General features: G+C 47.2%; 1 protein-coding gene across 2 annotated transcripts in view; it reads right to left on the reverse strand.

Moving 5' to 3' along the window:
• CAPN14 (calpain 14) overlaps window positions 1-13,747 on the reverse strand; it is a 34,239-nt gene extending 20,492 nt beyond the window's left edge. Inside the window, exons 1-10 of one of the 2 annotated variants that reach the window (XM_004711103.1) lie at window positions 13,523-13,747; window positions 11,244-11,313; window positions 9,897-10,015; window positions 9,627-9,763; window positions 9,077-9,251; window positions 8,177-8,242; window positions 6,043-6,128; window positions 3,344-3,418; window positions 2,026-2,189; window positions 641-808 (exon numbers count right to left, since the gene is read on the reverse strand). In XM_004711103.1, coding sequence (XP_004711160.1) covers window positions 641-808; window positions 2,026-2,189; window positions 3,344-3,418; window positions 6,043-6,128; window positions 8,177-8,242; window positions 9,077-9,251; window positions 9,627-9,763; window positions 9,897-10,015; window positions 11,244-11,313; window positions 13,523-13,747 — 1,285 coding nt within the window. Of the gene's footprint in view, window positions 1-640; window positions 809-2,025; window positions 2,190-3,343; window positions 3,419-6,042; window positions 6,129-8,176; window positions 8,243-9,076; window positions 9,252-9,626; window positions 9,764-9,896; window positions 10,016-11,243; window positions 11,314-13,522 lie in introns of those variants that run through there. The other variant, XM_030884708.1, reaches the window with a different exon arrangement.
• Window positions 13,748-15,402: the final 1,655 nt, after the last annotated feature.

A 15,402-nucleotide genomic window follows, 5' to 3' on the forward strand; every position in this document is an offset into this window, starting at 1 on the left:
CTTTGCTGAGCTCCTTCAGTTAATTGGCATACATCAAGTGAAGACTGCCCACCCAAACCGACAGGGGCTTGGCCATGCAGGATACCACCACAAACCAGGGCCTGCCGGTCAAGGGTAAACTCACCCCCTGCATCTACAACACAAGAATAGAAAGATCTCGTTACACAAGGACTCTGACTCTTTCACAAACCCCAACCCTAGTAGGAGGTTGATATAGAAGACTCCACCCAGAGGCACCAGCCCCTTCCACAGGCCTGCTACTCGGGTCAATGCCATTCTGATTCAATATCTGAAGTTCAGGGAAAGGGTGTGGGAAGGAACTATTGGCTTTCTGGAGGAGGAAAAGGAATCCAATATTGAGTAAGTAGTGGTTAATGATTCTGACCCAAAGATGAGCCTTCCTGCATGGTCATTCTATTCAACTCAGGATAAAGATGATGGTGCTCATTTTGCAGATGAGGCAGCTGATACTCAAGTACAGAGAGGTACCTTGTTCTAGTGCACCTTTGCCAAGGGACAGAATCTGGGTTCAAACCCAGGCCTGTGGACAGAGACGGGTGGTGAAGAGGACAGGAAAGAGGAAGGGTAGAGAGGTGTTGAAGGGCCCTCCGGGCACATCCCTAGGCCCTTAGAAGCCCACCTACCCTGAAGAGGTAGAAGCCGATGGCGAGGTATGGTTTCCGGGTGCGGTGCCTATGCCTGGGCTTCTGGAGTAGAGATATCAGCACACTGCATGGATGCAGAGACCTCCTGGCCAACTCGGGCTTCCAGACAGATAGCAGAAACTGCGGGTTCTTCCAAAATGTGTCTGGGACGGAACGCCAAAAGTTGTCAGCTGGTCCCTGGCTCCCTCCTCATTTGGCCATCTTAGTCAAGCTCACCAATCCCCTCAGAGGGCACCTTCCACACCAGGGCACCCACATTCTCACTGCCGTGGCCCACTGTGGCCCATCATTTGCCACTGAGTGAAGGAGACCTAGCATTTGCCGAGGGAGGAAGCAGCAACTGGATTAGCAAACAGCGCTTGAAATCCCAGGGGCATTGGCATGGTAGTGGTGGCTTCAGCCTTGGGGGGCACTTCTCTGGTGTGGGGAAGAAGCCACAGCTCAGACCACGTTGGCTGACTGAGAGTATATCCCATGGGTATTTGTTTCCAATGGAATCACCCCCCTCTCTCCTTTGTGGAGGACACGACAGAGCCCCCAAACCTCTCCATTTTGAGAATTCAGATGTGTTCATCTCTTGTAACTTAGAGATATTTCTTGTCTCTAGTTTCCCGACCAAGTACCAGATAAGGTGGGCCTGATAAATATAATTAGTATCTACCTCTGGCCATGAAAGGGTAGTTTCTGCAGCATAGCAATAGCCTTAACCTACCCCCCAAAAAACAAACAAACAAACAAATAAAGTGCTGTTATTCCTGACTCATGCCAACCAAGAAAGATGTAGTCCACACTTGCACTGTGCATACGGAGCCCTCGTGGCACTGTGGATCAAGCATCGGGCTGCCCACCACAGGGTCAGCAGTTTAAGCCTACCTGTTGCCCCGAGGGGGAGAGATGAGGCTGCCTGCTCCCATAAATATTTACTCTCAGAAAGCTGATGTGTCGTTCGAATTGGTCCTGTGGAGTCTCTATGAGTCAAAGTCCACTCAACGACAGTGGGTTCCGTTCAGTTTGGGTTTTGTAACAGGCATGCATGCCTACGGGCAGGGCTTCTATGGGTCCAAAAGGATCCTTTGTGCTGAGTAGGAAGAGGTGCCCCTTGGGAAAGACGCACTTCCACAGGCTCACAGGCCCACTCAGATCACTGCATCTTTGTACCCCTTAGAAAAGTGTCCCAGCTACCCAGTGGACACAGTCCACTAAGCCAGAGCACTAGGCTTAGTGAGCAGAGCCCACTGGTCCTCAGGCAGAGGATGTCAACCACACAGCTACATGCAGGGGCTCAGCCTGAACCCCATCCCTGTTTGGAAAAGCTGTCCCCGTCGACCCCAGAGGCCCTGATGCCTGTGCACATGCTTACCAAGGGGTGACTTCAATTTGCCACCAGCGGTGCTCCCCTTGACCCATCTCCCCTCCCGCATGGTGCACATCCACCTCTGGCCAGGTTCCTGCCTCAACAGGCCGGGAGTCAGCTTACAGATGAACAGATGCGCAAAATGCATTTTAAAGTCCTGCAGTGTCATCCTGTGGGAAGGAAGGGACAAGGGACAAATGAGATGTCACCTGGTCATCAGGACCAAAGGGAGGACGTGCAACCTGTAGGGGCCATGCCAGCCCTCGCCTGGGCCAAGACCCTCCCCCAGGATCTGGAGAAGAGCTAATCTGATCTGATCTTAGAGACACAGGAGCTGGGCCAGACCAGAGTGAGGGTCCGTCACTGGCAGGTCAGGACTCCTGGGAAATCCTATTCTCTGGGTACAGATCACTTCCTCCGGCGGCTGCCTGATGGCAATGCTCTGGTTTGGTGGCATCCAGTGCTAACCGCTGAACAGAGGCCCTTGTCACCAGTCATTTTTAAATGTTCGACATGAATAGCACAGCTCCATTTTTGGTGATGAGTTAAATATATTAACACCTATTTGCTAACTTTTTGACTTGGGTTTTGCTATTTAACTTGTCTTGGGCTCATTTTTCTTAAGTAGAATAATAGTTTCAGCAGCGCTTTTGCATTCAGTGAAAGACTTTCAAAAGAGACGGCCATCGCAGGCCAAACTGGATAGGTAAAGAATATGAGACCTGGCTGGAGGATTTGGGGTGGGGAGTGGGGACAGATTATGGCAGCAAGGGTTGCCGTTAATGCCCATACATGTGCGGTGGGATATTTAAAGGGGACAATACTACAAGGCACAAGGACAGGGGAACAGAGAGATGGATCTCACGCCACACACTAAGAGGCATCGTGAGCTCAGGATGGCTTCATGTCTTTTCAGAAAATGGAATGAGTAGACTCAGGAGTGCATAGGGGTAATATTACCCTGTTCTGCAGCATACATGTCCAGGGGCTTATAGTTTGGCAAGAGTTTTTATTATATAGTCAACAAGAGACCACAGTGGAGACTAGAGAGAAGGAGTGGTCCACCTTCCATTGACCTACTCATGGACCAAGGGCTCATGCCCACAGATTCCTTGGCCAGGATCACTGCACCTATCACTAAGCTCTGGCGGTTTGTTTATGAGCCTGCTTCCCGTGCTGCACTGTGATCTCCTGAAGAGTAGAGCTTGTGTCTGATTGACCTCTCTGCACCCGTCGCCGGGCCGATAGAAGCACCCAATAAATGTCTGCTGGATTGATGTTCAAACGCCTGCCAGGTGAGAACCTAAGGCCCCAAGTCAAGTACCAGAACTGTCCATCTTCGTCTTTCCTCAGCAGCAGAATCTTCTCTTTGGGACACAGCAGCTCCCACTTACTTGAGCTGAAAACCAAAAGGAGGCATTTTCAGGAGCAGGAAAGGGTTATGGGTGACATGCCAGAAATTCTTTATTAAAGACTTTATAGTGCCATTATTGATCACGATTGTTATGCCGTTTTGCTGACAATGACACCTCAAGCTCCATATGGTGAGAGCAATGGCTCAGAGTCACTGTGTACCTACTACAAGCCAAGCACTGAGTTAAGCAATGGAGATGCTCGGCTTCATTTAAGGATCATCACGCGCATGAAAGGTAGAAAGTCATCACGCGCATGAAAGGTAGGAAGTTTTATTTCATTTTAGAGCTGAAGATACAGATTAAGTCACATGTTTAGAGTGATTAGATGGCAGAGCTGGTGTTGATACGTATGTTGGTATGGCTTGTTTTCCAGCCTTAACCTTTTGCATTTCTACTTCTGGCCATAAAAGAGTAAGACTATCTTGGATCACCCTCCCTGACAAATAGGATCGATATAAGAAACAACTCTTTTCAGACATCAGACAAGGCAGTAGAGGATCAGAAATCTGAGAGTAGGGAACCCCACGGCAACTAGAATGTGCTGGGGAAAGGACTTGAGAGGAGGGGCGCTACCTGAAGAGAGAGCTCCGCAAATTCGCATACTGTTGAGTTCTGCTAATCAATTGTGGACACACCCACACAACACCTTCCTTAGGAAGAATAATTACTTGGAACTTGTAAGCAGAAGTCATCCCAGAGCTCACCTACGGACTGGAACCACATGAATCCCTGACAGAGTTAAGAGACTGTACTAAATGCATGAGACCTCCCATAGAGATGCAGACAATCCAGTCCTTACTATTGCAGCTAAATTCACTCTACGGTGGGAGGGTGAGGGGCGGGGTGAGTTCTCTTTAGATTTGTGATACAAATGTTTTTAAATGTTCTAAATGTAAGGATTCAAAAGTTAAGCAATTTAACAACAGGCCAGGATATGAATGGGGCTTCAAAGGTTTATGAAAAATAGAAGCTATGGGTGCTCTAGTGAAGTGCTATGAAGAAACTAGATGGTGCCTGGCTATCCAAAATAATAGTATCTAGGATCTTAAAGGCTTGTTTTCAAGCAACCAACATCTAAGTGGGACGTCAACTAAGCCCACATGGAATTCATAAGGTCTGGCATCTAATTAAAAAAATGTCTAATGTGTGAAGAAGCAGGGATATGTGTTCCATTACTAGAATTTAAAAAACAGACTGTAGAAACCGACATAAGCAATGAAGCAAGTAGCAGGTGAGGACATTAAAACAGCTACTGTGAATATGCTCCCCATTCTCATGGATCTGCAGGGACATGTGAAGCGAGTAAGGCAACCATTGGGACACGCAGAAAGCTCTGAGTGCAGATTATAGAATTGGAAGCCACCCCTCTTAAATTAAAAACACATCGGATGGAGATTGACAACAGATTAGGCACGGCAGCATAAAACCCATCATCTCCCTCAGCCCTCACCACCCCTCTGACTCACAAAATGTGGGAAGGATGTCAAAAAGCAGATAGGCAAGCAGTATGACGGTCCATGTCTGTGGCACTTTGAAATTCATCTTTTTCTATGGATGCCATTTTCCCACTTAGATCCAGCCCCTCTGACAACTCGCATCTACGTACTGATAGATCACCAAGATAAAGCAGTTCAAACTGTCAGGAGTCCATTTCTGCTTCTTTTATTGAGCCTTAGTATTTTCCACTATAAAATAGAAGTGATCGTGCGTGTATGTGGGCATCCTCGGAGAGTCTAAGGTGTATACAGGGTTAAGCATTTCAAATCTTTATAATGAGATGGGTAGGACTCCCCGTCTGCCTGTAACCTCCAACCAGGAAGTAGCCGAAGTAGGCCATTCCTCTTTAAGGTTACCTTTCTAAACCCCAAACCAACCTCCCTGCCGTCGATTCTGACTCCCAGTGACCCTAAAGGCAGGGTAGAACCACCCCTGTGAGTTTCCAAGACTGCGACCCTCTACAGGTTAGAAAGCCTCGGGTTCTCCCACAGAGCGGCTGGTGGTTTCAAACTGCTGACGTCACCGCAGCCCAATGCATAACCACGACATCACCAGGGCTCCTCTGATGTTGGCTTTAGACTGAAATATACAACCTAAAGGTAAACATATAATCCAAAAATGCAAAGGTCATTGACCATGACTAGAGTGTAGGGACCTTTGACTCAGTGATCCCAAGAGAGTCCTGAACTGTGTTGGGAAGCACTGGACACAACACCAGTGACCCCACTCTGAGTCCTATTCTAGGGCATGAAGCAATTCATTCCATCTAAGCATTATTTCTTCATCACTAAAAGGCAGAGAGACGTAGCCTGCCTTATAACAGCCTTGTCTGGAGGAAGAGGACATAATAGCAATACAAAGGGGTTGGCATCGTGCTGACAAGCCTTCCCTTAAAATCCTGATTTTAAGTGTTTTAAGGAATGAAAAAGCAGTTTAGAGATGATAAAGCGTTCTAGAAATACGAGGGGGAGACTCTCACACTCTGACACCTTCCCTGTCCCCGAGTGAGAGCACGGGACAAACAGGTGTGATTTGTCTTCCGATGGTAGCCTCTTTGGCAACCTTCACCTGCTTCTGTCTCCTTCCCTCCCAGCCAGTCCCGCAAGTTCACCTGTCACTCCAGTCTCCCTTCCATTCCACCTTCCCCCAGGGGTTCCGCAGCTGGACTAAATATTCGGGTCCGTTTCTGCAGGTCACCTGCACAAAATGAGGAGCAGGTTAGGTGGTTAGATAAGGGCCAACTTCACGTGTTCCAGCTATTTAAGGGAGACTCGGGCCTGCAGAGCAGACCTTGAACTAGAAGTTTAAAGATCAAAGAATAATTGACAAGGGAGAAAGTGGCTCTCTTACTTACTGGCTATGACACCCAGGTCCAGTTATTGAACATCTTGATTCTTCAGTTTGCTGATCAATACAATGAGGCTAATAATCATACTTACTCATCAGACTTATAAATTTATTTTATTTTATTGTTTTAATCATTTTATTGGGGGCTCGTATAACTCTTATCACAATCCATACATACATCCATTGTGTCAAGCACATTTGTACATTTGTTGCCATCATCATTCTCAAAACATGTTTTTTCTACTTGAACCTTTGGTATCAGCTTCTCATTTTCCCCTTCCCTCCCCCACCCTTTCTCCCTCATGAACCCTTGATAATTTTAAAATTGTTATTATTTATAAATTGTCCAATGTCTCCCTTCACCAACTTTTCTGTTGTCCATCTCTCAGGGAGGGGGTTATATGTAGATCATTGTGATCAGTTTCCCCTATCTCCCCCCACCTTCCCCTCACCCTCCTGGTATTGCTATGCTCAATATTAGTTCTGAAGGGACCATCTGTCCCGGATTCCCTGTGTTTCCAGTTCTTATCTGTATCTGTGTACGTGTACATCTGGTCTAGCCAGATTTGTAAGGTAGAACTGGGATCATGATTGGGGGGGAGGAAGCATTAAAGAACTTGAGGAAAGTTATATTTTTCATTGGTGCTATAGTGCACCCTGACTGGCTTATCTCTTCTTTGTGACCCTTCTGTAAGGGGATGTCCAGTTGTCTACAGATGGGCTTTGGGTCTCCACTCCACACACACCCTCATTCACATTGATATATTCATCAGACGTTTATAGACATTAAAGTGAGTTGATATTTGTAAAGTATTTGTAATAGTGTTTCATCTCTAGTAAATGCTATATAAATTATGTTAAATCAGTATGAACATATATAAAAAGTTCTGGGCAAACAAATATGCTTGCTGAAGATTTAAATAAGGGTTGAGTTCAAGACACTAAAAGAGAATTTAAAGGGAATCGGAAGCATTTTGTCGAGTCGGGCGCTCTAGAGAAAGCTCTTTGAAACTAAAACTTCAGATTTCTTATCTCCACCTTTGCTCATGCTGTTCCCTTAAAAAACATGTTCTTGTTCCCTTGTACAAATCTTGCCATCTTTCAGAAGCCAGCCATCAATTGTCAACCGTCTTTCAAATATCAGCTGTCCTGCAAAGCCTTCCTGGGTTCCCCTCCATATGGCGAGCATCCTCTCTCCTACCTGCACTCCTACAGGCCTTTGGGGATGCTCTCTCCCCTGTTTCTACTTGGCTTCCTTGTCATTTTCTAATGTACTTCATCTCCATACTTGACTGTAAGCTCTTTGTGAGCAGGGGTCCTACCTTCCTCACACTCTCTTCAATGCTGAGTAGAGCTTAAAAGGTGGCTAATAATCGGAGGATTCTGAGAGACCGTTAGAAAGAGCAGGTGGTAAATAAACAAGAATTTGAGGGGGAGCAATCACTCTATGACTGGTCATTGGTGGGCCAGGAAAGGACAACGAGGCACAGATGGCTAATTAGCTGAAGATTGAGTGATTCCCAGGGGAAAGAAGTTGGGAGAGTACCTGCTCCCTAACCCCAGAAAACAGGGCCAGTGGCACGGGGATCCCATCCTCTGCTTTGGCAGGTGCTGGTGGGTCCATCAAGACATCATCGAGACAGAAAAGGATGATGGCAACATAGGTTCACGTGTGCTTGATACAATTGATGTATGGATTGTTATCAGAGCTGTAAGAGCACCCAATAAAAGGATTTAAAAGAAAAGAAACATACTCTACCGGGTACAAAACAAACAAACAAACAAACAACAACACCCTCTCCAAAAAAAGACAGATAACTATCTACCCAGATAAGCCAAGGTCTTGGGGGGACACGTGGGGAGAGAGGAAAGGCTCAGAGGAACCGAGTTCAACCCACCTTTCTGATGCCAGTGAGTGTGTAGGCATGCCCATCCACCAGTCCATTCTCCAGCACCTTCACCGTCTGTAAAGACAAAGGAGAGATGTTCCGTGGGACTCACTCTGGAGAGTCTGTGGGAGAGCTGTTTGGAGGGAGCGAGGGTTCATGGGGAGTGAGCGTGAGCATGAGAGTGAGTGTGAGAGTCAGAGCGAGCATGAGCATGAGAGTGAGTGTGAGTGTTAAAGTGAGAGTGAGTGTGAGTGTGAGAGTGAGTGCAAGCATGAGTGTGAGAGTGAGCATGAGCATGAGAGTGAGTGAGTGTGAGCATGAAAGTCAGAGTGAGAGTGAGCGTGAGTGTGAGAGTGAGTGCAAGCATGAGTGTTAGAGTGAGCGTGACAGAGTGAGCATGAGTGTGAGCATGAGAGTGAGAGTGAGCATGAGCGTGAGAGTGAGTGTGAGCATGTGAGAGTGAGCGTGAGCGTGGAAAAGGAACTTGATGTGTGTGTCCCCTTGCAGTTCTCAAAGCTCTGCGGTTTCAGTTGAGAGTCTCAGTAACGCTGTGTGCGACCTGGCCGCAATGTTCACTCCCCTTTTACAGAGGACAAGTTCCAATTCAGAAGTGCTGCATCCTTGTGTGAGGTGGCTCAAGGGGGCCATAGTAGGGATGGGGATGGGCCCAGCGCGCCCCACTCTGGACTCCGGGTTGCTACTAAACGACACAGGTAAGCTGCCTCCCAAGTGGCTGACGCTGAACAACCATTAGTGTCTCTCTCTACATTCCCGTCTTTCTTCGGTTGTGGCCTTACCTACCATGAGGACTCCGTGGGGGTCCAGAGGCCCCCACAGAGGTGGGGTGGTGGGTGTAGAGGAGGGGAGCAGGAAAGGAGGACATTCTCCCAGTTCCCAGCCCAGCCTCACCCCTGAGACGGTCTGGCAGCCAATGAGGGTCCTGCTATAGAAGGCTAGGGTCAGGACGGTCCACAGGTTTTCAGGGGTTTCTGCCAGGTTGATGGTCATTGTCACTCCCCCAGTGAAGTCCACAAGGGCTTCTGACACCTGTCCAGTCTGCAAGTCTTCATAGGAGCCGCAGAGCCTGCCCAGGGCAGGAGTACCCATGAAAAGCAAAGGGAAAGGACTTTACACAATAGCCTGCGCGTCCCAGTGAGCCTCAGGAATCTCCTCTGCTGTTCATCTCTGAGCTTGTGTCTGCAACATTTTCCTTCCGCCCGGGGGTCAAGGAGGAGATACATATTCAATGTCCCTACTCCTTGTAAACCATCCCATCCTTTAGAGAAAGACACAATTCCTGACTGTTCACATGGAGACCCTAGGCGTGGTGCGTCTGTTCACTGCAATGTGCCCGGGATGGGGCTTCATCGACTTTACCCACTTCCATTCTTATCTCCCAACATTGACAAGAGAGAGAGAGGAGAGGGGAAAGGAGGGAAGCTGTTTCTGGTTGTCTTACTTGGCATAGGCCTTTTCCAAAAGAGCACCCCAGAACAGGTTCTTGCAGGTAGAGGAGACAAAGACCAGCTGGCCAGCCTCATTCACAGGCAGACGATCATCTATCACAACGGGAACCCAGTTCCCAAAGTGCCAAAACTAAAGGGAGAGAGTGCCTCTTATGAGCCAGGATACCATGGACAATGCTCAGCCCAGGGGGTAAAGGCCTGGCCCCTTTAAGAACCCTCTTTCCAATGCACCTTGCAGGCAGAGACAACAGGAGGACACGTACCCAGAACCGGAAGATGCCAGCATAGTTCTCAGTGAAACTCTGGTCCAGGGGAACAACTCGCCTCAGGATGTCCTGGTGCAAGGTTAGCGCTTGCAACGCAGCCAGGAACCAGCAGTCTCCTACGCCACACAGCACACGTTTTAGTCTACAAGTTTCTGCAGGAACCTACTGAGGCCTTGTTGCAGGCAAGAAAGGCTTGGGGCCCCATTGACACCCGCTCTGAGCATGTAGGCTAGCTAGGAGAAGAGGAGCATATGTATACTGGGGAGAAAGACGTTGAGGATGTGGATGTTGGGAAATACAGTGAACCCTCGGCACTTCGCACTTCAACTTCCGCGGCTTCACTCTATCGCGGTTTTTGTGTAACAGCACCCACTGCCTACACCCGCTCCTTCAGAGGAAAAAGACGGCGACCCACCTGTAGAGTACATCCCTTAAGTCATTTCATAGGCTATTGATTACAGTATTTGTAAGAACTATGTATAATAATACTGTATGTGAAATATGTAATACTGTAAACTAGATGCCATAAATAATATAATAAATAATAAATGATAATTGTAACGTCCAAAATGTTTTACTGTATTTTCCCTTTTTTGTCTAATAAATTGTGTAATATGAGTGTAATGGTGACTAAAGGGTGTTTTTTCATGTCCTCTATGCTCTAACTACGAAAATATTTGATTTACAAATAAGGAATCCTACTTCGCGGAATTTCATTTATCACGGTAGGGTCTAGAACCGATTAACCGCGATAAACGAGGGTTCACTGTATTGATGAAATGCACTCCACACTAACAGAGTCATGTTCTTTGACTAACGTCTACTTTCCTGAACACTCGAACCTTGGGGAGTTGGACCAAAGCACGCCCAAGCTTTGCAAGATTCTGCATCTGTGACGTATTTATGTTCTAGACCCCATGGTGCTGGGTGTGAAATTGGTATCACTTTACCTGATGGTCATGGGTCATTTGCATAAACTCCTAAAAGAACAGCTGGATGAGGGTAGACCTGTTTGAACTCTATGCTGGTGTTCCAAGAAGGATCTCTTTGTGGAAACGAGAAGGAAATGTTTTCCTAAAGCAAACCTTTAAACATATACCCTGGCAACCAGGGTTACCTGGGTCTTAGCCAAGGAGTGGCATTCTCATTAATTCTCAGAGCACTAGCTTTGATAACGATCCCACCAAAGGACAGAGGATGTCCAGATGGGGTGTCGGATCTGCAACCCACCCCATCTTCCCCACTGGGTTCTCCAGACTTGCCTTCTTAGCGTTCCATCTTGCCTTGGCCAGGAAAGGCTTGCAGGCAGCCAGAGGTGGGACTCAGAGGACTGTGTGCACTTACCTACCACGCCCTGGCACAGGTCCAATCTTTTGGTGTTTTCAGAAAAGAACTGGGGGTTTCTGTGAAGCTCCTGCGTGAATAGACAAGATTGTCATTCTGACCAAGAGCAGAGAAGTTCAGAAGCTACAACCACCAACCGCGGTTCCATGACTGTGATCTTTGGGAGACCTCTTGTTGGATTCAAGCCACCAACCTTGCAGTTGGTTGCTGAGCACTTAACCATTGGAGTCACCAGGGACTCCTCCTAGAGCTGCAGGGACCATACTTTCCCATGCCTGAAAACTCGCTTCAGATGTGGTATTTTATATGTTTGTTGGTTGTCATTAGTTGCCATCAAGTCGATTCTAACTCATGGCAACCCCGTGGGTATGGAGTCAAGTTGCTCCGTACGGTTGTCAAGGGGTCAGCTCTTAAAAACCTTGCTCCAGATCTGCCTTCCAGGTGCCCCTCACTGAGTTCAAAGCATCATCCTTTCAGCAAGTAACTGAGTACTTAACTATTTGCACCCTCCAGGGACTCTGTCTTTATACCCTTAGCTAGAGCTATATAGCTGTAGATATCACCACAAAACCAACCGCACAGCCATCGAGTCCACTGAGTGACCCTATAGGAGAGGGTAGAACTGCCCCTGTAAGTTTCTGAGACTGTAATTGTGGAGGAACAGAAAGCCCTGACTTTCTCCCTCGTTGCAGCTGGTGGCTTCAAACCACTGACCTTGCGGTTATCAGCCCAACATGGACCCATCACGCCATTAGATGTAGACTATCTGAAATCAGAGCTGCCCCAGCAAATCTGGAATGTAGATTCCTCTCATGATATACAGCATAGTTCTCTGGTGCCTTCCTACAGCTCACGTAAGTCAGACGCTGGGAAACTTCATGTGAGCACTGAGAAAAAGCACTTGTAGTGAGAAGGTGGGAGCCTTTTCTTTGGGTTTCCACTAAAATAATGGAAGCTCTTCTTTTAGGGCAGCGGTTCTCAACCAGTGGGTCACGACCCCTTTGAGGATCGAATGACCCTTTCACAAGGGTCGCCCAATTCATAATGACAGTGATGAAGTAGCAACGAAAATAAGTTTAAGGTTGGGCAGAGGGAGTGGGGGGATCACCACAACCTGAGGAACTATATTAAAGGGTTGTGGCATTCGGACAGTTGAGAACCACTGTTTTAGGGGATACTTTTAATTTTTTCTACAGATTTTCTTATTCTCTTTAACCAAATTCTAGTCCCCTCTCTTCCCTTACCTCCTAAAAAGTGGCCTCTTTCACTTTGCATGTTAAAATGTGGGCTGGTTAGAAGTGGTGAGTGTGGGTGGCCAATCTTTGCTACACAACCAACCTTCAGTCCCTCACTCTTTGCATAGGTACACTTCTTCAAGGAGTGTGACAGAGTCTCAAGGCCAACAGTTCTCAAGAGTTTTCTAGGGGAAAAGTGGAATCTTGGCTCTCCACCTGGAGACCCACCTGGGGACTGGACTTTTGTAGGGACTTAATAGGTCTGAGCCACTGATGTTAGTGGCAGTATGTCCGTAGGAGAACAGGGAACAAGGGAGGGGAGAAGTTGTAGCACAGGTTGACTTCACCTTGGTCCCTCGTTTTGTTCTTAAAATCATATTTGTAAATCAAATTTGGAGGGATGGATTCCATTTGAGCTCATTTAAAAAGTGTCCTTTTATAAAGTGATGATTTGTCTCTTAATGTACATGTTTCATAAGTTCTTGGTTGGTGGGGATTAGAGGTGTATTAAGCATGTGTCTCTCTGGTAGGTGGTGGTTACTGAGGAAGCCCGCCTGTCTCAGGTGAGACCACACAATACCTTGATCTCTTTGGGGCTTTGGCTATTCTGTATGTGTCTAGACAGGGGCTCGGGAAGAGCTATATATTCGATGAGTCTCACCCTTGCTTTTACCATCTAGAGCAGAGGTTCATAACCTGGGGGTCGCAACACTTTTGGGGATCGAATGACCCTTTCACAGGGGTCGCCCGATTCATAACAGTAGCAAAATGACAGTGATGAAGTAGCAACAAAAATAATGTTATGGTTGGGGTGGGGGGGGTCACCACAACATGAGGAACTGTATTAAAGGGTCTAGGCATTAGGAAGGTGGAGAACCACTGCTCTAGAGAATGGGGCTCTGGGAGCTCACTCAGTTCCCTTCTAATGGGGATCAATGTGAGAGGGTATGGCCTGGTACCAGAAAGCTCTGATTCTTCTGTAGGAGGGTGTAGATGGACACGTGGGTGCCTTGTACAGAAGCCCCCTTCCCAGCCACCCCCTACCGGAGGTCTCTTCCAATACAGGCGAGACGGCAGCTTCTGCAGCAGGGGCCCTCGGCCTATGGAGCTCAGGGTGGCTGGAAAGCTGTTGTCTTCAAAGAGACAGTGATTCCTCAGGCAATTTTCCAATAAGACTTCATAGTCCTCTTTCGGCAACTGAGCAGAGCTCCCCACCACGTTCTTCCTGCCCAGCTTCCACTTCCCTCGGAAAGATGACCACAGAGACATGTTGGCAGGTGGATATGGTCCCCGCGGGTCTCTCTAGATTGGGTCCACTGTTCCTGAAAACGGAAAGCAGAGGGGCAGTTGACTCACGTCTCTGTTCTCTGCCATTTCCACGGCTGGGGAAGAAGGGCGTGGAGAAGGGATAAGAAAGAGAAATGATCCTATGGAAAAACAGTGGGTTCAAATCTGATCCCAGAGACTAGAGGTCCTTGGGCATATGCTTGGTGGAGGATCTAGGTCCCACCCTAAAGGCCTGTGGAAATGATATGGATTCTCTGGCCTTAGGTCTCGGTCCAGGGCCCTGGACTACATTAAGATCACAGGGCTATTTTTGCTCAGGGAGAAGCAGGAAGCCAAAGCTCCCCCAGTGAGTAGGGGGGCCATACACTAGACAAGGCAGGAGGGAGTGATGGCTTCCCCTCCCTAGCTTCCCACTCAAGGCTTTCTTACCTCTGCCTCAGATCCTCATATGTTCCTCTTGCTCAAAAACCATCCCTTTTTTTTTTTGAACATTTTATTAGGGGCTCATATAACTGTTATCCCAATCCATACACACATCAATTGTGTAAAGCACATTTGTACATCGTTTCTCAAAACATTTTCTCTCCATTTAAACCCCCGACATTAGGTCCTCATTTTTCCCCTCCCTCCCCGCTCCCCCCTCCCGCATGAGCCCTTGATAGTTTATAAATGGGTATTTTGTCATATCTTGCCCTGTCCGACGTCTCCCTTCACCCACTTTTCGGTTGTCTGTCCCCCAGGGAGGAGGTCACACACAGTTCCATGTAATCGGTTCCCTCTTTCCTACCCATTCTCCCTTTACCCTCCCTGTTTTGCCACTCACACCACTGGTCCTATAGGGCTCATCCATCCTGGATTCCCTGTATTTTCAGTTCCTATCTGCACCAGTGTACCTCCTCTGGTCTAGCCAGACTTGCAAGATCGAATTCGAGTCATGGTAGTGGGAGCGGGGTACAATGATGAGAAATACAACTTTCCTCTAGTTCCTAAATGTTTCCTCCCCGCTCCCAAAAACCATCCTTCTTTGTACAACCATGACCCTCTTTTTGTTGATGTTGTTGCTGTAACCGTTTTCTTAGCCCTTCATCCACATAGCATACCATTCAATCATATCAAGAAGAGCTGTACAATCATCACCACAATCAATTTTCGAACATGTTCTTCTTACTTGTACTCATTGTGATTCATGTGATTTCTGTGTTTTAATTGTGGCAAAAATATGCACAACAAAATGTTCTCTGACTCAACAACTTTTGCATGTATCATTCAGTGCCATTGATGATACTCTTCGTGCTGTACGCTATTATTGAGATCCTCTTCCAAATTATTCCACCATTAATCTGAACTCAGTATCCCCTAAGCAAATGCTCTTCCTCCTTCATCCATGGTAACTGGAGGTCAAGTTTGGTTTCTTTCTTTCTTTCTTTCCTTTTTTACACTTCCTACCTACCTATACTTCCTACCTACACTTCCATAGTTAAATCGCTTTTTAAAGCTATGCATAAACATGCATATGTTTATGGTATGGGGGGTTGTTTTTTATTTTTTTAGCCATTTTCTTGATATAATATTCACATATCATACACTTCCCTGGTTAAATCCTTTGAAAATGAGTGATAAATACATCATCACAATCA

This window comes from Echinops telfairi, unplaced genomic scaffold, assembly GCF_000313985.2.
Source record: "Echinops telfairi isolate 266 unplaced genomic scaffold, ASM31398v2 ScPeMD7_10;HRSCAF=50, whole genome shotgun sequence".
Classification (NCBI taxonomy): Eukaryota; Metazoa; Chordata; class Mammalia; order Afrosoricida; family Tenrecidae; genus Echinops; species Echinops telfairi.